Source organism: Oncorhynchus clarkii, chromosome 23 (assembly GCF_045791955.1).
Source record: "Oncorhynchus clarkii lewisi isolate Uvic-CL-2024 chromosome 23, UVic_Ocla_1.0, whole genome shotgun sequence".
NCBI classification, from domain to species: domain Eukaryota; kingdom Metazoa; phylum Chordata; class Actinopteri; order Salmoniformes; family Salmonidae; genus Oncorhynchus; species Oncorhynchus clarkii.
In genome coordinates, this window is record NC_092169.1 from 27,296,741 (window position 1) to 27,322,132 (window position 25,392).

At 41.0% G+C, this 25,392-nt stretch overlaps 2 protein-coding genes across 2 annotated transcripts in view; both read left to right on the forward strand.

The window, feature by feature from the left end:
* The window catches only part of LOC139381266 (collagen alpha-1(XXI) chain-like), a 28,939-nt gene extending 26,909 nt beyond the window's left edge, over positions 1–2,030 (forward strand). Inside the window, exon 24 of the mRNA XM_071124732.1 lies at positions 1,533–2,030. Coding sequence (XP_070980833.1) covers positions 1,533–1,601 — 69 coding nt within the window. The 3' untranslated portion in view covers positions 1,602–2,030. The remainder of the gene's footprint in view (positions 1–1,532) is intronic.
* A 12,630-nt stretch (positions 2,031–14,660) lies between these two features.
* The window catches only part of LOC139382027 (collagen alpha-1(XXI) chain-like), a 62,579-nt gene continuing 51,847 nt past the window's right edge, over positions 14,661–25,392 (forward strand). Inside the window, exons 1-4 of the mRNA XM_071125957.1 lie at positions 14,661–14,841; positions 15,058–15,618; positions 20,903–21,068; positions 21,189–21,417. Of these exons, the coding sequence (XP_070982058.1) occupies positions 14,673–14,841; positions 15,058–15,618; positions 20,903–21,068; positions 21,189–21,417 (1,125 nt within the window). The 5' untranslated portion in view covers positions 14,661–14,672. The remainder of the gene's footprint in view (positions 14,842–15,057; positions 15,619–20,902; positions 21,069–21,188; positions 21,418–25,392) is intronic.

The window sequence follows — 25,392 nt, forward strand, 5'->3', positions numbered from 1 at the left end:
GAAAGAAAGCCATCTAAATGCAGTATATGCATATTCATCTCTGTTTCAGCACCAATTGATACTCTGATCTTATACATTATTTAGGTATAGGAGAGTATTTATGAATCATAAAAAACAGGTTTGGAGAGCCTTTACGCATGAAAGAAAGAAAAAAGTGCTTTGAAAAGGGCCACATTCAGTTCTTCAACCCATGGTAATGTTGGAAGATTAGTACACATATAATTATAATAGGGATAACAGTGTACAATAGTAGGCTATACCCTCGTCTATTGATGCTTTCTTGGTGGAATGATTATGGAATTACGTCAAGGTCAGAATAATGCAAATCTGTAGACACACCTCCGCCACACCTTAATTTATTCAATCTCCACCCCAAACGAATACCAGGTGAATAAAACGTTATTCTCATGCTTAAATTCAAGGTCAGAATAGGCATAGAGAGAAAAGTGCATAAAAGCAAAATGATGTTCCATTTATACACTAGGGTTGGAACCGGGCCCATGACAGTATGTTTAGATCAGTCATGACGTGCATCAATATGTATTTGTTTAAAAGTAAACAATAAAACTGGTTCTTAATTTGCCTACAAATATGAAAAGAAATACCATGTCAACCAAAAGTTGAATGAAGCAGATGTGTAGCCATAACTAATTATGGCGTTGTGTGTGTTCTTGTGGTGAATTCTAATGTATTGTTTTAGGGCCTAACAATGACGTCATACTTATGGTACATTTCCCCAGCCAAGCTAATGAAATTGAATAATATTTTACAAGCCGTTTTTTAAAATGTGTCCAGCAATGATCTCAGTAACACATGGTTGTTAATCAACATGGACAACGTGTTCCTGTGTACCAGCTCAGTCCCGGGGGCATGCATATTTTGGGGTGGTAAATTCATGGGTTTTCCTGATGTCCTTCATGTTTTGAGAACGTTGTGTCTTGTTCCCAGGTGATCAAGGAGACGAAGGAGACGAGGGAGCAAAGGGCCATGGCCTACCTGGCTATATCGGAGACCAGGGACCAAAGGGCCATGGCCTACCTGGCTATATATGATTATTCAGACGATAAAAAGGATGCAACGTGAAATGTGACGTTACCCTTTGGTCCCCTGGTCTCCGATATAGCCAGGTAGGCCATGGCCCTTTGGTCCCTGGTCTCCGATATAGCCAGGTAGGCCATGGCCCTTTGGTCTACCTGGCTATATCGGAGACCAGGGACCAAAGGGTAATGTCACATTTCACGTTGCATCCTTTTTATCGTCTGAATAATCATTTACAGCTTATCAAAGGAAATCCAACAATAGTTTTGACAGGCCCAGTTCTATTGCAATTATTATAAACTGTAACAACAGATGCTGGTTTCTTGGTAAGTAGAAGGGTGCATGTTGAATAATTTCCTTTTTCCAATGCAAATGGACATGGGAAGTCAACATAAAGTCTACTGCAAACTCTCAAAGCTGTGTAGTAGTTGGTAGGTACAGTCATTATTTTCCAACTATTAGCTAACAGCCATTTCCCCTCCTTTACCCACCAGGCCAACGTGGAAGACCTGGTAGAGCCTTCAATGGCACACCAGGACGAGAGGGCGAGAGAGGCCATGTAGGCCGGCCTGGACTAAGAGGTCACCCAGGACTACGAGGAGTCCCAGGTGTGTGTCAGACCACTGGGTGCGCTCTGCTAAATAACAACACAACCAATGGATCACATCAGAATGCACCCCAGAGGTTGAGAAGACACCCATAGAGGCAAAGAGGAAACTTTTGACCAAGCTGCATGGATGTATCATGAAATGAGGGGTGGATTGGGAGAGAGAGGAGATTTTTTGTTAATAAATGTATTAAAATCAAAGTCAAAATGCTTCAATGTAAATATGCACCCAATCTCCACTGCGAAAGACTGAGATTCACCCATTTTACTTTCTTGAACAAATCTGCTCTAGAAACTTGTACTGTAGGCCTTAAAACAACATCCCATTCTCATGGTTCATTTGAAAAATACACCAATAGCTATATATTATGTAAAAATGCTTTGATTTGAAAGTTTATTTTACACATTTTATTTAAACTGGTCCCAGTTGTCTTCAAATGTCACTGATCTTTATAATAAAAGCCAACAAGTTTTTACTAACTTATTTTACTGTAACAATTCCTCCACGGTTTTCTTTTTTATTATGATATATCATTGAGAACATTATATTATTATAGAATACAAAATCAAGTGTACAATTCTTAATTGTAATTCACAAATTGTTCAGCAAAGTGTTTATCACAATTCTGTTGAAGCATGCTAGCTACTTAAAGCAATAACAGTTACTGTTGGCTAATGGTTGCTGTTATGGCTAGCAGTTACTGTTAGCCATTGGTTGCTCTTTTGGCTAGCAGCTAATGTTAGCCAATGGTTACTGTAATGGCTAGCAGCTACTGATAGCCAACGGTTTGTGTTATGGCTAGCAGCCAATGATTACTCATCTGGCATGCAGCTACCCTTAGCCAATGGTTACTGTTATGGCTAGCAGCATACTGTTATAGTCGAATGTCTTTTCAAAATAACAGTTTGTGTCAGTCTGTGCCTAATGTCAGTTGTGAAGTCATGCATTATTTGATTACGTTTTTGTATGCCTTGTTACTAGCAGGTTTAAGTGTCATCCAGAAGGCATAATGTTGGTTCATTATGAAGTAACCAACAAAACGACCTCTTGTAGTGGAAAGATCTGGAACATACAGTGCCTTGCGAAAGTATTCGGCCCCCTTGAACTTTGCGACTTTTTGCCACATTTCAGGCTTCAAACATAAAGATATAAAACTGTATTTTTTTGTGAAGAATCAACAACAAGTGGGACACAATCATGAAGTGGAACGACATTTATTGGATATTTCAAACTTTTTTAACAAATCAAAAACTGAAAAATTGGGCGTGCAAAATTATTCAGCCCCCTTAAGTTAATACTTTGTAGCAACACCTTTTGCTGCGATTACAGCTGTAAGTCGCTTGGGGTATGTCTCTATCAGTTTTGCACATCGAGAGACTGACATTTTTTCCCATTCCTCCTTGCAAAACAGCTCGAGCTCAGTGAGGTTGGATGGAGAGCATTTGTGAACAGCAGTTTTCAGTTCTTTCCACAGATTCTCGATTGGATTCAGGTCTGGACTTTGACTTGGCCATTCTAACACCTGGATATGTTTATTTTTGGACCATTCCATTGTAGATTTTGCTTTATGTTTTGGATCATTGTCTTGTTGGAAGACAAATCTCCGTCCCAGTCTCAGGTCTTTTGCAGACTCCATCAGGTTTTCTTCCAGAATGGTCCTGTATTTGGCTCCATCCATCTTCCCATCAATTTTAACCATCTTCCCTGTCCCTGCTGAAGAAAAGCAGGCCCAAACCATGATGCTGCCACCACCATGTTTGACAGTGGGGATGGTGTGTTCAGCTGTGTTGCTTTTACGCCAAACATAACGTTTTGCATTGTTGCCAAAAAGTTCAATTTTGGTTTCATCTGACCAGAGCACCTTCTTCCACATGTTTGGTGTGTCTCCCAGGTGGCTTGTGGCAAACTTTAAACAACACTTTTTATGGATATCTTTAAGAAATGGCTTTCTTCTTGCCACTCTTCTATAAAGGCCAGATTTGTGCAATATACGACTGATTGTTGTCCTATGGACAGAGTCTCCCACCTCAGCTGTAGATCTCTGCAGTTCATCCAGAGTGATCATGGGCCTCTTGGCTGCATCTCTGATCAGTCTTCTCCTTGTATGAGCTGAAAGTTTAGAGGGACGGCCAGGTCTTGGTAGATTTGCAGTGGTCTGATACTCCTTCCATTTCAATATTATCGCTTGCACAGTGCTCCTTGGGATGTTTAAAGCTTGGGAAATCTTTTTGTATCCAAATCCGGCTTTAAACTTCTTCACAACAGTATCTCGGACCTGCCTGGTGTGTTCCTTGTTCTTCATGATGCTCTCTGCGCTTTTAACGGACCTCTGAGACTATCACAGTGCAGGTGCATTTAAACGGAGACTTGATTACACACAGGTGGATTGTATTTATCATCATTAGTCATTTAGGTCAACATTGGATAATTCAGACATCCTCACTGAACTTCTGGAGAGAGTTTGCTGCACTGAAAGTAAAGGGGCTGAATAATTTTGCACGCCCAATTTTTCAGTTTTTGATTTGTTAAAAAAGTTTGAAATATCCAATAAATGTCGTTCCACTTCATGATTTTGTCCCACTTGTTGTTGATTCTTAACAAAAAAATACAGTTTTATATCTTTATGTTTGAAGCCTGAAATGTGGCAAAAGGTCGCAAAGTTCAAGGGGGCCGAATACTTTCGCAAGGCACTGTAAATGTGAATAAAAAAGAACAGTACACATTGTGTGCCTGTTTTTGATTGTGTTTCAGGCCTAGACAGTTATCGCATGACATGCATTATTCTATATCTGGTAGATTGAGGCTTGTTAAATTCATGAGTCCCATGTGTTTTATTTATAATTCTGTAATGAGACAATGTCTCAATGCCTGTACATTTCACAAGATGTTTGCTTGCATATCTTTAAGTGAAAACATATGGTTATGATTGTAGACAAACATGAAAACGAATCATAACTCCCACAACATCAACAGGTCTGTTCTCATGTTTGAGAATTAATTAACAGCTGTGTTGGATGTGCTTCTGTTTTGAAATCTGTCTTTCGCTCACATGCAAAATACAATCAAAAGATATATTTATAATTTAATGCCTCTTCTTCTTTTTCTTCTTCTCAGATCTCTTTCCCGAGTGTAGGTTAAGGGCTGGATTCAATCCGTATTGCAGAAGTATTGTGGAAGATCCTCGCTATACTGTAGTGATTGAAATTTAAAGGCAATGTTCCTGTGTTCGTGGAGACTGCGTTCACGGTAACTGCTGCATTACCTTTACATTTTAACACGGATCTTCTGCAAAACGGATTGAATCCAGCCCTAACATACAAATGGGTTACTATGTAGTGTACATGGGTTGCCCTGTTCCACATACCAGGCCCATTGGAGTGGAGACAGAAACAGGTCCTGCGGGGGAGCACACGAGGGTCTCTCCTGTCTTCAGTCAGACGTTATAGGATTGTCTGAGAGTAACTAGAGTAACTTTTCACTAAAATATCTGTAGAGTCAACAGTTTACCTCTTTACAGTATGTTTAGTAGATATCCCTGTGAGAGACCCACATACTGTAGGTGGCCATCCTTTTCTCCCATCTTCTTGATGACACCTCAGCTGTAGCTGCAGGCCTGCAGCATCCTGGGCTGCGGAAGCGGAGCTCTCCTCTACTTTTCTCTGTGGGGTTCCTTCATTTCAGAGGATGTTCTGTTCTGTCCTGGCCAATTCTCTCCATGAAAAATCTTGTTATTATTCCACTCACACTTTCTCAGTCAGCTTGATCACTCGCCTCAGCAACGCATCATACTAATCTATGTGGCCAACCGCACAAGTGATCATGTTAATTGCCGTTTATTGCATGGAATTATAAACCATTACCACTCCACAGATGCACCGTGCCAATAGCAAGAAGCTGGTTTGTTATTGTGAGGTTCAAATTGAGGGCAGTGATATTAAGGTTTAAAGAGAGGAACATGCTTTATTTCATCTTCAGTTAACCGTGAAGAACCGCCGGAATGGGTTTACATTACTAACAAGCCAACAAAACAAAATCTACCTGTGTTATTGTACAATGACTCCAACATGTCTGAGGCTGGATTATGTGGGCAAAAGAGGAAAATAATATTATCTTATTGATGTCATTAATTATATTAAGATGGAAAAGTGGTCATCGCAAGAGGGAGAGGGTATTCTCTACAGTTGGAGTACCAGCCCTTCCATCCAAAGTATACTACAGGCTATGTAAGAAGAGTAGGGGGATTCTCAATTGAGCAAAAGTCCTATCCTCTCCTCTCCTCCTCTGTCCTCCTCCCCTCCTTGACCCGGAAACTGAAAAGTGGGAGAGAGTGTCAGTTTGGCCCTCGCTGAAATCAGTGACGTCATCACGTTTTATTAAATAGAACCATGTGTTTATGCCAGAGACGTCCTGTTTTTTGCATGGGCTGTGTCTCAATCCACTGAGCCAGTATTGGCCATTCGCCTTTGCGGTACACAGTCGCTTCACGAGATCAGTGTTTGTCAGACGTTGGAGGATTGTCTGAGAGTAACTAGAGTAACTTTTCACGAAAACGTCTGTAGAGTCAACGGTTTTACCCTAATATGACCCCACAACAGAAAGCTGAGACTCTCACGAAAACTGACATTGGCTGTTTTGCTCCACAAGCTTCACAAGATTCAGGAAGTTCAAATTAATAGAAGTGAATAGGGAGTAGAATGTGCCAAAACTCCAGGGGTAAAATATGGCTCTACAAGTTTTTCTTTTTTTTGTCCTGAGTTTTCTTATATCTCTCAGATGATAGGCACTTCAAAACATATTTCATTTTGATTTATTTTTGGACTTTCAGTTTTTCCACATATAAATGTATTATTCAATGCGTTTCTATGGGCTAATAACAGTAAATGGTATGATCATCTTAAAACAATATCATATGTTAGTTTAGTAGATATCGCCCTCTAAAGGCTTAGACTCAAGAGGGTTTTGAGGCTAAGTTCATTGTTAGAACCTTTGAGCCTTAAGATGCTTTTGGGAAACCAGGGCCAGAACACTCCTGTTGAAGAGCCTTCATTTCACATTTCGAAAGTTAGAGCAGCAGGACTCCCAGGGATTTTCGAGTTTTCCAGGTGATCCCGTTGAAAGGTCATCCATCATGGCAGTGTAAACCACAGATTAAGCATTTGTCCAGTGTGGAACTCAATTGCCAGAAGACTGGCAGCAGGTGGGCCCTGTACCACCAGGGTACGCCGAGACACATGGTATCTCAGGTCTGATTCAGGAAGTCTCTGCTGCTTGACTTCAGAACAAGAACATGTCTAATGGATTTTGCAAAGAAACTCTCTGTGCTATATTGGAGTGCTCTGAGCAGCTGGAAGATGGTTGTATGTTATTTCAGGCAATTGAATGATGGGTTTGTGTTTGATGAGTATAACATCAATACTTGCTACACTTGCTTATGGTGCTTGTGAGTTTCCAGTGGTTTCCTTTAGGATGAGGGTGATGATGCCTTCGCTATGGAGGAGATGGAGGCATATCATGTGGAGAAACAGAATCCTGTTCTACACGTCTCTCCATTCCATCAGAGCATGTCCAAGAGGGATATACAGCTGCAAATCTGAGGTGCACCATTTCAGCCTAACATTTACTGTCAGGAGAATTTCAATTGACATGTCATCATCTTGCCGATACATGTAAGCTAATATTGACTCTCCAAAGTGTTGGGAGGAAATTAGTCTCAATAGTTTCCTGTTTATTAGACAAAGTAGTTAAAAAGTTTCATTGGGGCCCTTGAAGCTGTGAAGTCTTAAAAATGTAGCATGTCTGGTCAAGTTTGGGAATGCACCTACAACCTTCACGTTGTCATTTCAGTCACTTACACTATACAGCCCAGACTATGTTGTTACGTTGAGAACCTACTACAAATGTACTAGCTCACTACAACATTTTGACCAATCAGCTGGTGACCCTTACATGTGAAACACCAATAACTATTCTGTTGGATTATATTTTTTCGGGCGATGTACTTTTAGTAGACCATTTTTATGAATTGACAACATTTTCCAGGGCCCCACTCAATTTCCTGTTGACTTGACAACTAACTAAAGGTATGCTAGATGCTTTATGTAAAATTCCGTCATCAACATTTCAACAAAACAGCCATGTTTCTGACATGATTTATCTCTCTATTAGCATACTGTCTTCATGGGGTTATGTTAGACATTTATCTTTTATAGATGCCCCCCTATCATGACACAATCATGTCAAAACAGTAAGCAGTATTTTATTACATCAGCTTTTAACTATTTAGCTCATATGTAACAGCGTGTATCAATAGCGTAAACACCTTTTTTCCTCGAAGAGATGCCGATCATATTTGAATTCATATATCCTCCTACAGTATCTGGACAGCATTTAATGTGCAGTTTATCTTAGTTATATTACACTTTATATTACACTGAGTCTTTGGTTCCCTTAGTAGGTCAGGTTGGGAAGTGATCTTGATGTGTACAATATGTGTATTTTTAGTCTCATTAGATCTACATTCTGCAGGCCTAACATTGTGTCTTCTGGACGGCACTGAGAGTATTACAGCCTGTACATGTATTCTGAAACTGGCACTGTTAATCATTGCAATACTTAGGTGCAGAAAGCCAAAACGGAGTCTCATTTGTTGATCAGGCCAGGATGGTGCAGAGTTATGAAACTCAAACTGATATGATTAAACTAACGTCTACAACAACATTCTCAACTGATATCAGAGTTGGCTGGACATTTTTGATGAATTTCAGCTGTAAGGGTACTAGGAACGGTACCTTTTCACAGTCATTTTTTGCACCTTTTTCTTTGCTCACTTGTAGAAGATGATCTCCTGCTGTCCACCTTTGTAAGTCTCTTCCATGACCACATAATGGGGAGATGACAATGGAGATATGGAGGCCCATAGGAAATTAGGCTACAAAGCAATGGAAAGGAACACATGCAGCCTTATGTATAATACACCCTGGCTCCCGGAACCCTCCAGACTCCATGTTTCTACCCTCACCCACCGTACACAATCCAAACCCTCAGCGGCTTGGAAGCATGCTGTCCTTGTTACTACTATTTTCCCCTGGCACTGACAGAACGGGGCTGTCTCTCAATATTTCTTATCTGCCTCTCTTTAAGCCTGGATAATCGAGAGTGGCTGTTGGCCAGTTAAAAAGTCGGAAAGGACAGAGAGAGAGGGGAGGAACAAAAGAGAGAGAGGGAAAGAGAGAGGGAAAGAGAGAGGCAAAGCGAGAGAAAGGGAGAGAGGAAAAGAGAGAGCGATAGAGAGAGATGGAAAGTGGATGGAGAGGGGAGGCTTTCACTCATAGGAGGAACATTTGGTGCAGTGCTGAAACTTCTTCCCCAAACCCAGCTTCTTCTTCTGCCTAGAGCTCGCCACGGCTATGGCCACAGGGCACCTATGAGAAGGCGACCGCACACACTGACAAGAGGACTCTGTCTCCACTAACCTCTGGTAATTTTTTTTTTTGAGGGGGGGGGGGTTCTTTTGCCATTTTGTGAAAACTACATTTTGTACCCTTGTTGAATTTGGGTCTGAAAGGGGCTTTGATGACAATACGTGTATCTACTGTATGCTAAAGAATGTTTCACGTTGAAATTATTACATTAATAGTTTCTTGTTTGAAAATGGTTTATTATGAAATTGCTTAATGCAATGTAAGGCAAGTAACACCTGTTGGAGTACCTCATTGCATCCTTTTTGGATAAATCATTAGAATGGACTTTTAGTACAATTTCAAATCATTGACAAGCAATTTGTTTCAGTGTGTTGTAGCTTTCACTGAAGCTTTGTGCTTATCAATGTCTCAATAGATGTGATAATCTACTAGTATGTAGATTCCTATGATCTGAGCTGCTGCAGTGGCAGACTGCAGGTAGCAAACTGAAGACATTAAGAGGAGTTATCAGTCCCTTGTTTGTCCCACTGTCATATGCAAAGAATTAATGGAATTATTCAACTGAACTTTGCTGGGAGCTCAACCGACAAAAAAAGGTTTTGGGAAAAAAATCGATAGAGGTGCCAAGACCAGGGGCTTGCAGTTATTATTTTCGTGAGTTTCTGCAGTTGTGACATATGTGTACGAAACAAAAGCTAGGCAATCCCAAAAGTAAACCCCTGGCATGTAGATCATTCTAAAATAGGAACATGTTGACAGTGAAATACCCCTCCCAGGCTCCAGGTGGTTCAGTCCACTGTGATGATAAGGGTTCATGGTTGTCATTACTTTATTTGATTTTAAGGGAGAGCTGATATAATGTTTTGGCTTTTCCCTCATTGCCTGAGGAACTTGGCAGTAAAACATTTCCACCTTATTTTGGCGAAGTAGTACATACTGAACAGCAGATGTTGATTTTGGGATGGAATAACTTTTTATTGCATCATTTTAAGCAATTAAGTTTAAAATGCAAATGTTGACATGTTAAAGACAGTCATTTAAGACTGCAGGTGTACAGTGCCTTCGGAAAGTATTCAGACCCCTTGACTTTTTCCACATTTTCTTAGGTTACAGCCTTGTTCTTAAATTGATTAAATAGTTTCCCCTCATCAATCTACACACAATACCATATAATGACAAAGCAAAAACAGGTTTTTATTAAGTTAATACCAATTAAAACATGAAATATCACATTTATATGAGTATTCAGACCTTTTACTCAGTACATGTTTCAAGCAGACCACCATAGTCCCTGTGCCCAAGAACACGAAGAAAACCTGCCTAAATGACTACAGACCCATAGCACTCACGTCCGTAGCCATGAAGTGCTTTGAAAGGCAGGTAATGGCTCACAACACCATTATCCCAGAAACCCTAAACCCACTCCAATTTGCATAACGCCCAAACAGATCCACAGATGATGCAATCTCTATTGCACTCCACACTGCCCTTTCCCACATGGACAAAAGGAACACCTATGTGAGAATGCTATTCATTGACGACAGCTCAGTGTTGAACACCATAGTACCCTCAAAGCTCATCACTAAGCTAAGGATCCTGGGACTAAACACATCCCTCTGCAACTGGATCCTGGACTTCTTGACGGGCCGCCCCCAGGTGGTGAGGGTAGGTAGCAACACATCTGCCACGCTGATCCTCAACACTGGAGCCCCCCAGGGGTGCGTGCCCGGTCCGCTCCTGTACTCCCTGTTCACCCACGAATGCATGGCCAGGCACGACTCCAACACCATCATTAAACTTGCAGACAACACAACAGTGGTAGGCCTGATCACCGACAACGACGAAACAGCCTATAGAGGGGAAGTCAGAGACCTGGCCGGGTGGTGCCAGAATAACAACCTATCCCTCAATGTAACCAAGACTAAGGAGATTATTGTAGACTACAGGAAAAGGAGGACCGAGCACGCCCCCATTCTCATCGACAGGGCTGTAGTGGAGCAGGTTGAGAGCTTCAAGTTCCTTGCGGTCCACATCAACAACAAACTAGAATGGTCCAAACACACCAAGACAGTCGTGAAGAGGGCACAACAAAGCCTATTCCCCCTCAGGAAACTAAAACGATTTGGCATGGGTCCTGAGATCCTCAAAAGGTTCCTACAGCTGCAACATTGGTTGCATCACTGCCTGGTATGGCAATTGCTTGGCCTCTGACCGCAAGGCACTACAGAGGGTAGTGCGTATGGCCCAGTACATCACTGGGGCTAAGCTGCCTGCCATCCAGGACCTCTACACCAGGCGGTGTCAGAGGAAGGCCCTAAAAATGATGTTGGAAGGTGAACCTTCACCCCAGTCTGAGGTCCTGAGAACTCTGGAGCAGATTTTCGTCAAGGATCTCTCTGTACTTTGCTCCGTTCATCTTTGCCTCAATCCTGACCAGTCTCCCAGTCTCTGCCGCTGAAAGGCATCCCTACATCATGATGCTGACACCACCATGCTTCACCGTAGGGATGGTGCCAGGTGTCCTCCAGACATGACGCTTGGCATTCAGGCCAAATAGTTCAATCTTGGTTTCATGAGACCAGAGAATCTGGATTCTCATGGGCTGATAGTCTTTAGGCACCTTTTGGCAAACTCCAAGCAGGCTGTCATGTGCCATTTACTGATGAGTAGCTTCCATCTGGTCACTCTACCATAAAGGCCTGATTGGTGGAGTGCTACAGAGATGGTTATCCTTCTGGAAGGTTCTCCTATCGCCACAGAGGAACTCTAGAGCTCCGTCAGAATGACCATCAGGTTTTTGGTCACCTCCCTAACCAAGCCCCTTCTCCCCCGATTGCTCAGTTTGGCCAGGCGGCCAGCTGTAGGAAGAGTCTCGGTGGTTCCAAGCTTCTTCCAATTAAGATTGATGGAGGCCATTGTGTTCTTGGGGATCTTAAATGCTGCAGAAATGTTTTGGTACTGTTCCCCAGATCTGTGCCCCGACACTTTCCTGTCTTGGAGCTCTACAGACAATTCCATCGACCTCATGGCTTGGTTTTTTCTCTGAAATGCACTGTCAACTGTGGGACCTTATATAAACAGTTGTGTGCCTTTCCAAATCATGTTCAATCAATTGAATTTACCACAGGTGAATCTCCCCAAATGCAGGTGTGCCAAGCGTGTAGCATCATACCCAAGAATACTCAAGGCTGTAATCGCTGCCAAAGGTGCTTCAACAAAGTACTGAGTAAAGGTTCTGAATACGTATGTATTTCAGTTTTTTCTTTTTAATAAATTAGCAAACATTTCTAAAAACCTGTTTTTGCTTTGTCACTATGGGGTATTGTGTGTAGATTGATGAGAAAAAAAACAATTTAATCAATTTTAGAATAAGGCTGAAACCTAACAAAATGTGAAAAAAGTCAAAGGGTCTGAATACTTCCCGAAGCCACTGTATACCTGCAGTCTTAAATGGCTGTCTTTAATATGTCAACCTTTGCATTTTATACAGTGCCTTCAAAAAGTATTCAGACCACTTGACTTATATGGGGGATTGGAAATTATGCTGGCAATTACATTGATGGAAGCTACAATCTATCTGCAATATTAAAGCTCATTAACCCCCCCATTTTAAGTAAAAAAAGGCTGCAGGTGCTAACCTCGAAATAGCCATTTAGTGCACCTACAGTAGTGAAAACGATTCATCAACTTTTATCCTTAACAACAGCTCTATGATGTAGAAGAAAATAGCAACCAAAGACGGATGGGTAAGAACCAGATCGAGGAACCAGAAAATCTGTAATTGTGTTTTTAGTCTAGTTAACTCTTCTGGTAGCACCTTTTCTGGAAAAGTAGGAGGAATCAGCTGTTCAACATGAGCTTCCCGACTCCCTTGTCCAGCTGGATGCAACCCACAAGGCATTACATAAATATCGTACTCAGTATTACTGCAAACTAGATGAATAACTCAGACTATAAATCCCTCAAGGAATTGGAAGTCATGTTTTGGGTTCAAGTTTTAGGAAATATGTCTGGCAGAAGAATCTTTATGTTGGTTATGTTGTCTTTTTCTAGGGGGGGGGGGTATAATAACTGCACACCAGCGTCATTATTCCTGCCATTCTGTCATCTTGACCAAGGTGGAGAGCTATAAAGTGCCCCAATAACATCAGAGGTCAATGAGTGGGTCATAGAAGGGAAAAAAGCCATATGGTGAATGTGCGCTTGGTTGGGTTGTGTATCGGAGGACGCATGACTTTCAACCTTCGCCTCTCCCGAGCCCATACGGGAGTTGTAGCGATGAGACAAGATAGTAGCTACTAACAATTGGATACCCCGAAATTGGGGAGAAAAAGGGGGTAAAATTCAACAATAAATAAATAAATAAAACAAATGTAAAAAATAAAATGGGTCATTTTAGAGAATTTTCTGGCATGTATTCCCGGGTGGTGCATACTCCAACAAGCGCTAATGTATAGTAGCACATTAACTTTAGCATCCAATCAGGTCTCTTTATCTCTTGGACAATGGTTGCCATCCATTTGTCATGACTACATGTGTTTGGTCACTATCCAGAGCAGGAATTTCACAGTCTGACACAGTAAATTAATTCCATGTGGTTTCGGCAGAAATGTAGAATTATCCAGATCGGAGGGAAGTCGATAGAGGGAAAAGCCATGCTGACTGGCTCATGTCACAGTGTTGCTTTCCAGCGACTTCCCCCGGTGCTCAGGACGGGTTGGGGGGAAAAGGCCGGAACAAAATGGCCGGCTATACCGTGGCAGCTTGGCCCCTCACTGAGCTGTGCCTCAAATCCTGGGTCAGGGAGTGGAAAAACCCAGTCATGTTATGGCTGTGATAACAAACAGACAGCACAGTTACATATGGTTGACGAGGGTTAGATCTCGGTCATTGCAGAATTGACCTATCCAAGTCTAGTCATTGTCTCAGGAAAACCCACTGCTTTAGGTTAATCGGTTGGATTGTCTGAGCTTACCAAAGTCCATACCTACCTTCCTTCCACAAATCACAAATGCTTTCTATGGAGCATACTGTACAATATCTGTTCCTCAGTGGAGGCTGCTGAGGGGAGGATGGCTCATAATAATGGCTGGAACAGAGTGAATGGAATGGCATCAAACACATGGAAACCATGTATTTGATACCGTTCCACCTATTCCATTCCAGCCATTACCACGAGCCTGTCCTCCCCAAATAACGTGCCACCAACCTCCTGTGCAGTTCCTCATTTATAGCTGCTTCTTTTTATATCTGCAGTTTCTTACTTTCACTTGCCGGAAACTGCAATGAAATACACAGTTTCCTAAAGCAGCCAGAGAGAAACAAAGAAGTATGGCCTAAAGTATTCTGAGTACTCACACAGAGAGAGAGAGAGACTTCAGAATGTTCTTCCATGTTTCATTGTCACTAACACAGACTTATTTTCCATTGTAAGTTGCTTTATCTTGTTTACAACAAATGCAATATACTGACCCTCCATTTTTTGTCACAGTTGTCTACTTTAAATATTTAAGATATGCATTGCATGGAATTCAAGTAAGAACAGTGACGAGTAAGAAAAACTGTCTGCAGTTCTTTGATTTGTTAACTGATACGAATAATTGGAATGACAATCTCAGCTATGCATGTGTTGTTTCCCTTTCCCTATAGGTGCTCATTTGGAGTTTGGTACTTCAGTATCATGCGTTGCAAAACCATGCATTGTGTCTTGCCGTGTCTGTGCTTCATGCTCCTTCACTTGTCTTGTGCAGCACAAGATGAGGACATGAGATTCAGTAAGAGTGCTTCTGTCTTCATCGTTATATGTGACACATTTCCATTGCATGGTGTCCATTATCGCTCACTTTTACTATAAATGCAGAATGGATGTTCAGGAAAGCTTTCTGTGAACCGTATTGGTAAAGGCCATTCCTTTATAAGAAGTGAATACTCTTCATTCATCTTTTTTCAAGGCTGTGTAAAACCACTCATCTTTATCATCTCTCTTACAGGTTGTAAAACTGTTGCAAGCGATTTGGTCTTTATCCTAGACGGCTCATGGAGTGTAGCTGATGTGAACTTTGAAATAGTCAAGCGATGGCTCGTCAACATCACCACAAGCTTTAACATCGGCCAGAAGTTCACCCAGGTCGGTGTGGTCCAATACAGTGATGATCCAATCATAAATATCCCGTTAGGGAAGCACCTTCGTAGCAAGGATCTCATCAGAGCCATGGAATCCATCGACTACATGGGGGGAAACACAAGAACTGGGACGGCCATACAGTTTGCTAGCGACAAACTATTTAACCTGTCTGAACGAGGCCCTAAGGGTGTTGCTAGAATCGCTGTGGTCCTAACAGACGGAAAGTCACAAGATGAGGTGAAAGCAGCAGCAGAGGAAGCCAGGAGAAGAGGAATAATAATATTTGCCATTGGTGTGGGATCTGAGACGGAAGAGGAGGAGTTGAACGCTATTGGAAACAAGCCCTCCTCCACCTATGTGTTTTATGTCGATGACTATAAAGCTATTTCCAAGATCCGTGAGACCATAAGGCAGAAGTTGTGTGAAGGTAGGCATTTTCTAATGAAGAAATGGGGATTCTCATGAGCCCCATTCCTCAGCTTTATAACAAACCAAGTGGTGGGGCTGACATTTCTGTTGTTCAAAATTAAGGTGTGGTTCTCAAAAGACCCTTCGGTTGATTTAACATGTTTGCACATTGCTAAACGTTCATTCTCTTAAGAAACAGGAAATGTCTTGAAATGTAATGTTTTCTCAAGATCTAATGATTGTGAATCTAATGTTTTCTGAAGTTGTTCACTGCGTTGGATGACAAGCCAAACTGTGTCAAGAGAGTCATGTCAACTTGATGTCACTGCTTCAGGGTGAAGTAAAGGTTAGGGAAGCTATTGCTAGAACACCAGGTTAAACTTTTATTGACCTATACCTAACCTTTGTAAAACTGAAAGGGGTACAGTAGGTGTATGGCTTTTGGCACTTGGTGTCATGGTAATCGACGTAACAAGAATGTTGAAAATACTTCTAAAACAGAAGAGTTTTATCAAGAACAACATCCAGAACAAAACAGAGCAATCGTTAGGAAAATGGTACCTATTTGAAAGGTTGTATCCACATTCCAACAATAAAGAAGTATGATCCCTTGTAAATGAATCGCCTACTGGGACTAGAAGGTAATTTTCCATTAAGAATAATTGTGGGACTTGCTTTATCTCTTTGAAAGTATTTTTGTGGTAGTGGAAGAAGTGTTCAAAGTTTAGATTTAAATGCAGACTAAGATTTTGTCTAACTTGTTGGGAAAGTAGTTAACTGTCACGGGGACGAATCCCAAAACAAACACGTATATAAAATACACAGGGATGTAACCCAAACAAAAGATGAGGTTTAAACCTCTAATAACTACACAGGACAAGACCCGTAAAAACACTACACGAGACCCGAAATAACAAGTGCACAATACACATACCACATTCCAACTTTCGTGGTATGTCATCAATGGTAAAAACTATAACACATACAGTGCCAGTGAACATTTTGGACACACCTACTCATTCAAGGGTTTTTATTAATTTTTTACTATTGTCTACATTGTTGAATAATAGTGAAGACATCACAACTATGAAATAACACATTTGAAATCATGTAGTAACCAAAAAAGTGTTAAACAAATTACAATTAATTTGATATTTTATATTCTTCAAAGTAGTCACCCTTTGCCTTGATGAAAGCCTTGCACATTCTTGGCCTTCTCTCAACCAGCTTCACCTGGAATGCTTTTCCAACAGTCTTGAAGGAGTTCCCACATATGCTGAGCACTTGTTGGCTGCTTTTCCTTCACTCTGCGGGACCCATGCCAAATCTTTTTAGTTTCCTGAGGGGGAATAGGCTTTGTCGTGCCCTCTTCACGACTGTCTTGGTGTGTTTGGACCATTCTAGTTTGATGTTGATGTGGCCTCCAAGGAACTTGAAGCTCTCAACCAGCTCCATCCACTACAGCCCCGTCGATGAGAATGGGGGCGTGCTCGGTCCTCCTTTTCCTGTAGTCCACAATAATCTCCTTAGTCTTGGTTATGTTGAGGGATAGGTTATTATTCTGGCACCACCCGGCCAGGTCTCTGACTTCCTCCCTATAGGCTGTCTTGTCGTTGTCGGTGATCAGGCCTACCACTGTGTGCCGTCTGAAAACGTAATGATGGTGTTGGAGTCATGCCTGGCCATGCAGTCGTGGGTGAACAGGGGGTTCAGGAGGGGACTGAGCACGCACACCTGGGGGGCTCCAGTGTTGAGGATCAGAGTGGCAGATGTGTTGCTACCTACCCTCCACACCTGTGGGCGGCCCGTCAGGAAGTCCAGTATCCAGTTGCAGAGGGAGGTGTTTAGTCCCAGGATCCTTAGCTTAGTGATAAGCTCTGAGGGTACTATGGTGTTGAACGCTGAGCTCAGCAAGGCACCCCCACACGATCATACCTGCTCCTCCATGCTTCATGGTGGAAACCACACGTGCAGAGATCATCCGTTCAACTACTCTGCGCCTTACAAAGACACGGCAGTTGGAACCAAAAATCGCAAATTTAGACTCATCAGACCAAAGGACAGATTTCCTCTGATAGAATGTCCATTGCTCGTGTTTCTTGGCCCAAGCAAGTCTCTTATTCCTATTAGTGTCCTTTAGTAGTGGTTTCTTTGCAGCAATTCAATCATGAAGGCCTGATTCACACAATCTCCTCTGAACAGTTGATGTTGAGATGTGTCTGTTACTTGAACTGTGAAGCATTTATTTGGGCTGCAATCTCTGAGGCTGGTAAGTCTAATGAACTTATCCTCTGCAGCAGAGGTAACTCTGGGTCTTCTTTTCCTGTGGCAGTCCTCATGAGAGCTAGTTTCATCATAGCACTTGAAGAAACTTTCAAAGTTCTTGAAATGTTCCCGGATTGACTGACCTTCATGTCTTAAAGTAAGGATGGACTGTCATTTCTCTTTGCTTATTTGAGCTGTTCTTGGCATAATATGGTCTTGGTCTTTTACCAAGTAGGGCCATCTTCTGTATACCCCCCTACCTTGTCATAACACAACGGATTGGCTCAAATGCACTAGGAAGGAAAGAAATTCCACAAATGAACTTTTAAGAAGGCACACCAGTTAATTTAAATGTATTCCAGGTGACTACCTCATGAAGCTGGTTGAGAGAATGCCAAGAGTGTGCAAAGCTGTCATCAAGGCAAAGTGTGGCTACGTTGAAGAATCTAAAATCTAAAATATACAGTTTTTTGATTTGTTTAACACTTTTTTTAGTTACTACTTGATTCCATATGTGTTATTTCATAGTTTTGATGTCTTCACTATTATTCAAAAAATCCTTGAATGAGTAGGTGTGTCCAAACTTTTGACTAGGACTATATAATTATTAAATGGCAAGACAAAATTTGAAACAACCATAAATACATTAATTTATATTGACATCCTAGAAAGTGACACTATTCATTGCACTTTTCCCTAACCTATAATTTGAAATGTATGTAAGTTCTGTGGCAGTTAATTCAACAGTGGGAAGTTAGCTTCATGAAATTAGTTGATGACTTGTAGGGAAGGCCTGTTTGCTCAAAGACCTCTCCATCACGGTTGACAATTCCACGGTTTCCCCCTCCCAGAGTGCAAAGAACCTTGGCATGACCCTGGACAATACCCTGTTGTATTCTACAAACATAAAGGCAGTGACTCTTCCAGGCACTTGTCATCTCCCATCTGCACTACTGCAACTTTTTGTTGGCTGGGCTCCCCGCTTGTGCCATCAAACCCTTGCAACTTATAAAGAATGCTGGAACCCGCCTGGTGTTCAACCTTCCCAAGTTCTCCCATGTGACCCTGCTCCTCTGCACATTCCACTGTCTTCCAGTCGAAGCTCGCATCCACTACAAGACCATGGTACTTGCCTACGGAGCAGCAAGATGAACTGCCCCTCCCTACCTTCAGGCTACGCTCAAACCCTACACCCCAACCCGAGCACTCCGTTCTGCCTCCTCTGGACTCTTGGCCCTACCACCCCTACAGGATGGCAGCTACCCCCTTTTTAAAAATGTTTTTTTAATATAAAATGCCTTTCGTGAACTAACACTCACACTTTACTTTTTTCCCCCTTACTAGCTCTGACTTTGCTGATAGCTACTTTATTGAGGGAAAATGTACTTACTATGACTGTGATATGTGGTTGTCCCACCTAGCTATCTAAGATGAATGGACTACTGTAAGTTGCTCTGGAAAAGAGCATCTGCTAAATGACTAAAATGTAAATGTAAAATGTTGATGTGGTTACTAAAACAGTAGTACCTATTGATTGGTAGAATATAAGTCTGTTCTGATTTGAATAGCAGCGAAGTAGACTAAGATTGCATACCATGTAAGTTTTTGTCCAACTTGTTGAAAGATGTGTCAAAATGTCAGTTGTTTGTATAGGTTGACATAAAATACAGTTGATGTGGTTACTAAAACATTTGTAACATTTGATTGGAAGAAGATATTTCTGTTCTGGTTCCAAATTTGAAAAGCAGAGACATTTACTAAGATTTTATACATTCTATGTCTAACTTGTTGGGAAAGTGGTCAAAGTAGCTGATTTGTGTCAAAAGTTGTATTTATGGGTTGCACCTCTGTCACTCGGTTGCGTCGTTGCCACTGTCAGTGATCTACAGATGCTGCAGCATATTTATGTCCGGCTGATGGGTAATGCTCAGTCTTTCTGAACGGGGGCTAATGACTGTTTCCTCAAAATTACACTATAGTGGCCTGGAAATACGCTGACTTTGCTAAAGTAGACAAATAATTAGTAGAAAAAAACTTTGCAGTCATTACGATGTCGTCAAGTTTACTTTAGAGAAATGGCAATGTTGCCATGAGCTAGCAAAGTTAGTCAGAAATAGCTATCAATGCTAATGTTATCTAGCAAAAATTCTGGTGCTCTCCCCTCAGTCTTAGTGAGGTAGCTAAAGTTTTACTGCATCTAAAGTCAATCTGGTGACATCGCAATGATGACAACAGCTTATCCTACTAATTACTTGCTTCCTTTTGAAATGTCATTGTGTTCCTAAGCCACGGTTATGCAATTTAGACAAAATCTTCATCAGCACTGACACTACATTGAGTAGAATGCTCAGCTGGGCATCAGTCCTAAAACAGACATTCAAAACAATATTGTGCTGAAACGTGCAACTCGTGAATTGTTTACTTGGCATAGAATTTTGGAGGTCAAGGGAGTTTTTAAGAATGGAACCTTTAGAATGCTGACAAAATCTTATTTTAAGTGGATGAGGACAAAAACGTTTTATAGTTTAAAATTATCGATGTTATCTAAACATTGTATAATAGCGTATGTTTGAATGGCGTTTTTAGCTTAAATGATGTCAGAGGAGTAGCGTTCTAAATAATAAATATAATAAAAAGGAAGGAATCATTTTTATCATATTTAAAGTGGGCACTTTCACAAGTCCTATTAATAATTAAGATGTGTGTTTAGGGTGTGGGTGTAATGGTCAAATTCTGTCTGTTTTTTCCAATGAGAGGGATGTTCTTTAGCCAGACTGCATATTTGCAAAATGTCCAGTGTCCCATGCCAATGTATTTTATTACAGATTTTTACACTTCGGCGTCCAGCCAAATTAAATAAATTATTGTGTTCCATGGATTTACTCTAAATGAACATACAGCCCAACCTGAGCAAAGAATGGTGGCGCTTCTATGAAAATGTGTTTGTGGTGTTCAACCAGCCACACAAAAAAAACACACTCTGCCATGTTGTATTTTTGTACATTTCATTCAAAACTCTCTCATTCGCTCCATTTCAGAGACTGTTTGTCCAAGCAGAATCCCAGTCGAAAGCGGTGATGTCAAGGGCTTCGATATTCTACATTATCTGGATTTGGCTAAAAAAGTAAAAAAAACTCAAGGGTCTTTTTATGGGGCCAAGGCCTTTCAGGTGACATCTCGTGTTGACCTGAGTGAAAGCACAAAGTAAGCTTAAAACATCATGCCATGTCTGTATTGCTAAGTCTACTATATCTCTCTGGCACACATCACTCTGGTTGTTTTATAGTGATATGATTGACTGATTGTTTTATTTTTGGCCCACAGGAACTTGTTTCCAGATGGTCTGCCTCCCTCCTATGTCTTTGTGTCCACACTGAGGTACAAGGGGTCTCTGATCAGGGAAGAGTGGGACCTTTGGAGGATACAGACCAATGACGGGAAACCACAAATGGCAGTCACACTAAATGGATTTGAACGCAATATCATGTTCACCACAACCAGTGTAGCACCAAGTGGTACTCAGAAAGTGGTCTTCCAACAAGAACCTGCCAAGGTATGTGATCATCATGAGTGATTGGTTTCCAAATCACCAAAACAGACACATGACATGATAGTACTTTACCAAGGCTCAATGGAAATGTCAAAAAAGAAAAGAGAAACAAAAATAGTCTGTCTAAGTCATTCATTCATTTCTCATCTGAACTGGTAATCAACATTAACATCTTTAATGCAGATGAATAATCCATAAAGTCAATATAACACAGAGAGAGCTCATAGAAAAGTTAGCACTGTGATATGGTGTATTATTGCACACATTAATGATATTAATATTAGTATACATAATACTAATGACATGCCAGAAAACTACATTGGTGCTGTTATATTCCAAATAAACATTTTCAAGAAAACAACTATCTGAGGATTAGGAGGTGGGGAATTGAAGACATGAGAAGAATGGAATGTAGAGAATTGAAATAATCATGTATAATCATCATATGGTCAGATTATCAAACTCCCTAGAGCAGTCACCATGTCAGACTATTTTAAATCATCCAAAGTTTTCCTAATGGCCATATGCTAGCCGAGGCCTACTTTAAAATGTATTCCTATCATGCCTAAGCCAACACAATCTCACACTCAATTTGTGCAAATGTGTACAACAAGTATTTCAGCAGATTTTGTGTGTTTTTGTGCGTTTTGTGTAGCTTAATTCGTGGGAAAATACACACATTTTTGGGGAACAAACTTCGGAACAATCTTTTGAAAGTTATTAAAGAAGTGCATTTTGGGCAATGATGTTCTACACTGCCATTTTTTGTGTCCCATATTTATTTATATAAAAAAACGAACGTGTTAACAACAATACATGGTTTCCAGATACTCCTGTAAAGCCAGGCTCATTGGCTATCTAGCTAGCTTTGTTTGATCCCGATTGGTGCTTATTTGACACAGATACAGCCGTTCAAGTAATGGCCGCCCACGTCATCGACGTGCCATGAAGGCATCGCTCTCTGACCAAATATGGTGTCCTATAGGATATACTACACCCCTAATGAAATATTAAGGTCTTGTTACCTTCTAGGATCTCTGAGGAATAGACACAATCGTGATTTGACTTGTTGAAACAACGTTTAGGGTGAGATTTTCACAGATTCCTTTCTTTGCAAATTGAATGAATGGAATTACAAAATCGATCGTGCATGCCAGGACCTTTTTAGGATATGAAAAATGATTTTATCTAACAAAACGACACTTCATGTTATCTCTGGGACCTTTTGGATGATAAATCAGAGCAAGATTTTAGAATGTAATTACACATTTCACCTTCAGCTGTGAATTTATTCGTAAACGTATCACGGTGAAAATGTTTTTGTTGTTAGGAGCTCTCCTCAAACAATAGCATGGCATTTTTCCCGCAGAAATAGCTACTGTAAATTGGACAGTGCAGTTATATTATTAACAAGAATTTAAGCTTTCAGCCGATATGAGACACTTACATGTATCGACATTTGTTGTTTCTCTGATATCTGCGATCTTGACATAACGCTCTGCATGATTTGCAACTGTCCCGTTGACGGGACGCTGATCCTTATTAAACATGTTAATGTAAAATAATGAATTATGTTGGCTTACACTTATGGCATTTCCAAGGCTGTTTCATGATGATTATTACGCTCGTGTCACTCATGTTATATACTTAGACTATTGTAACAAGACATACGCCAGCATTGTAGGCCTACTGCCTGTGTCCAGAGGCCTACTAGGCTTTCATGCAATGGCCATTACACAGAACCCGAACCGGCTGTGCGCGTGCGCCATCATGCATACATTTATTTTGTCCTCCCACACCAAATCACGACACGCAGGTTAAATCACGACACGCAGGTTAAAATATCAAAACAAACTCTGAACCAATTACATTAATTTGGGGACATGTTGAAAGCATTAAATATTTATGGCAATTTAGCTAGCTAGCTTGCTAGCTAATTTGTCCTATTTAGCTAGCTTGCTGTTGCTAGCTAATTTGTCCTGGGATATAAACATTGAGTTGTTATTTTACTTGAAATGCACAATGTCCCCTACTCTGACAATTAATCCACACATAAAACTGTCAACCGAATCGTTTCTAGTCATCTTTCCTCCTTCTAGGATTTTTCTTCTCTTGACTTTCTATCACGATTGGCAACTTCCATAAATTAGGTGCAGTACCGCCACTGACCACGTTCGTCTTTCAGTCACCCACGTGGGTATAACCAATGAGGAGATGGCACGTGGGTACCTGCTTCTATAAACCAATGAGGAGATGGGAGAGGCAGGACTTGCAGCGCGATCTGCGTCACAAATAGAACTGACTTCTATTTTAGCCCTTGGCAACGCAGACGCTCATTGGCGCGCGCGAGCAGTGTGGGTGCAATAATTGAATAATATAGATCTCAAAATGTATTTTGTAACGCACGCAACGCGAGCGGTGTAGTCAGCCTGTTAGGGTTCACTTTGCCACGTATGAGCCCTGGTTAGAGTCCCTGTTACAGCTTTCACTTTCTTCCGCTACATTGGTGGCAGCGTTGGGATCACTTCCAGCTCACGTCAAGTTATGTGATCTAGTGGTGGGAAGCAATCTGTTTTTCAACATTGTGTTGGGTGTAATTACATTGATATAGTCAGTGTTGGGTATAATTACATTGATATATCTTGTGAACAATGGATAAGCAACAATGGGCGTGGTGGATAGAAATAGTCACTACAGGTGTGATCAAGCTTTGAATCAAAGTTGCCTGAAGCTGAGTGGAAAGTGCAATGCCCTGACCAGTTATTCAGAAGAAAATCCTCTGTGACTGTCTAATTTACATAAGTTAACTTACCAGTGTGGACCCAAAACAAACACATTCTACACATTTACAAAGTACCTTGTTTAAAGTGTTATTACAACCGTGGTGTTCTTTTGTTACTGAAGCTTATACATCTAATAACCTGACAATGATCCATATCATATGGGTAGACACATAATGAAGTGTGTTATGTAGCCAAACACAATCCTAAACACTGTCCTTTTTTAGGATGCAAATCAGTAATATGAATCACTGTTCATCCATCCTGTTCTGATCTAATGAGATGGATGTAGGATTTTCTATGGCCTAGAATCTTGGTTCTCATTGGCGAAGACTGAACTCAAGTTAGGGGTTATATGTCAGACTCTCCTACACCACTTTGCCCAACATGTTATACCCCAGGGGTGATATAACTTGTATCATTATTACAGGGCTGTGAAACCCATAGCCGAATGACTTCAGACAGAGCATTTCTTACTGGAAATTGCTGCTGACATTGAACATAGCTTAGGGTTAGGGAATGTAATTCATTTCAGACTCTTCAATACCAACATTCCCAACATCATATACCAAAATAGATTGTAAATAAACCCTTTTTAAGGTGATATACCTTGTATCATTATTATAGGGCTGTGAAACCCTTCAGATTGAGCATTTATCACCATTCATTAATGCGTTTGAGCCAATCAGATGTGTTTTGACATGGCAGGGGTGGTATACAGAAGATAGCCCTATTTGGTGAAAGACCAAGTCCATATTATGGCAAGAAGAGCTCAAATAAGCAAAGAGAAGCGACAGTCCGTCATTACTTTAAGACATGGTCAGTCAATCCGGAAAATGTTAAGAACTTTGAAAGTTTCTTCAAGTGCAGTCACAAAAACCATCAAGCGCTATGATGAACCTGGCTCTCATGAGGACCACTACAGGAAAGGAAGACCAAGAGTTACCTCTGCTGCAGAGAATAAGTTCATTACAGTTAACTGCACCTCAGATTGCAGCCCAAATAAATGCTTCACTGAGTTCAAGTAACAGACCCATCTCAACATCAACTCTTCAGAGGAGACTGAATCAGGCCTTCATAGTCAAATTGCTGCAAAGAAACCACTTCTAAAGGACACCAATAATAAGAAGAGACTTGCTTGGGTAAAGAAACATGAGCAATAGACATTAGACCGGTGGAAATCAGTCCTTTGGTCTGA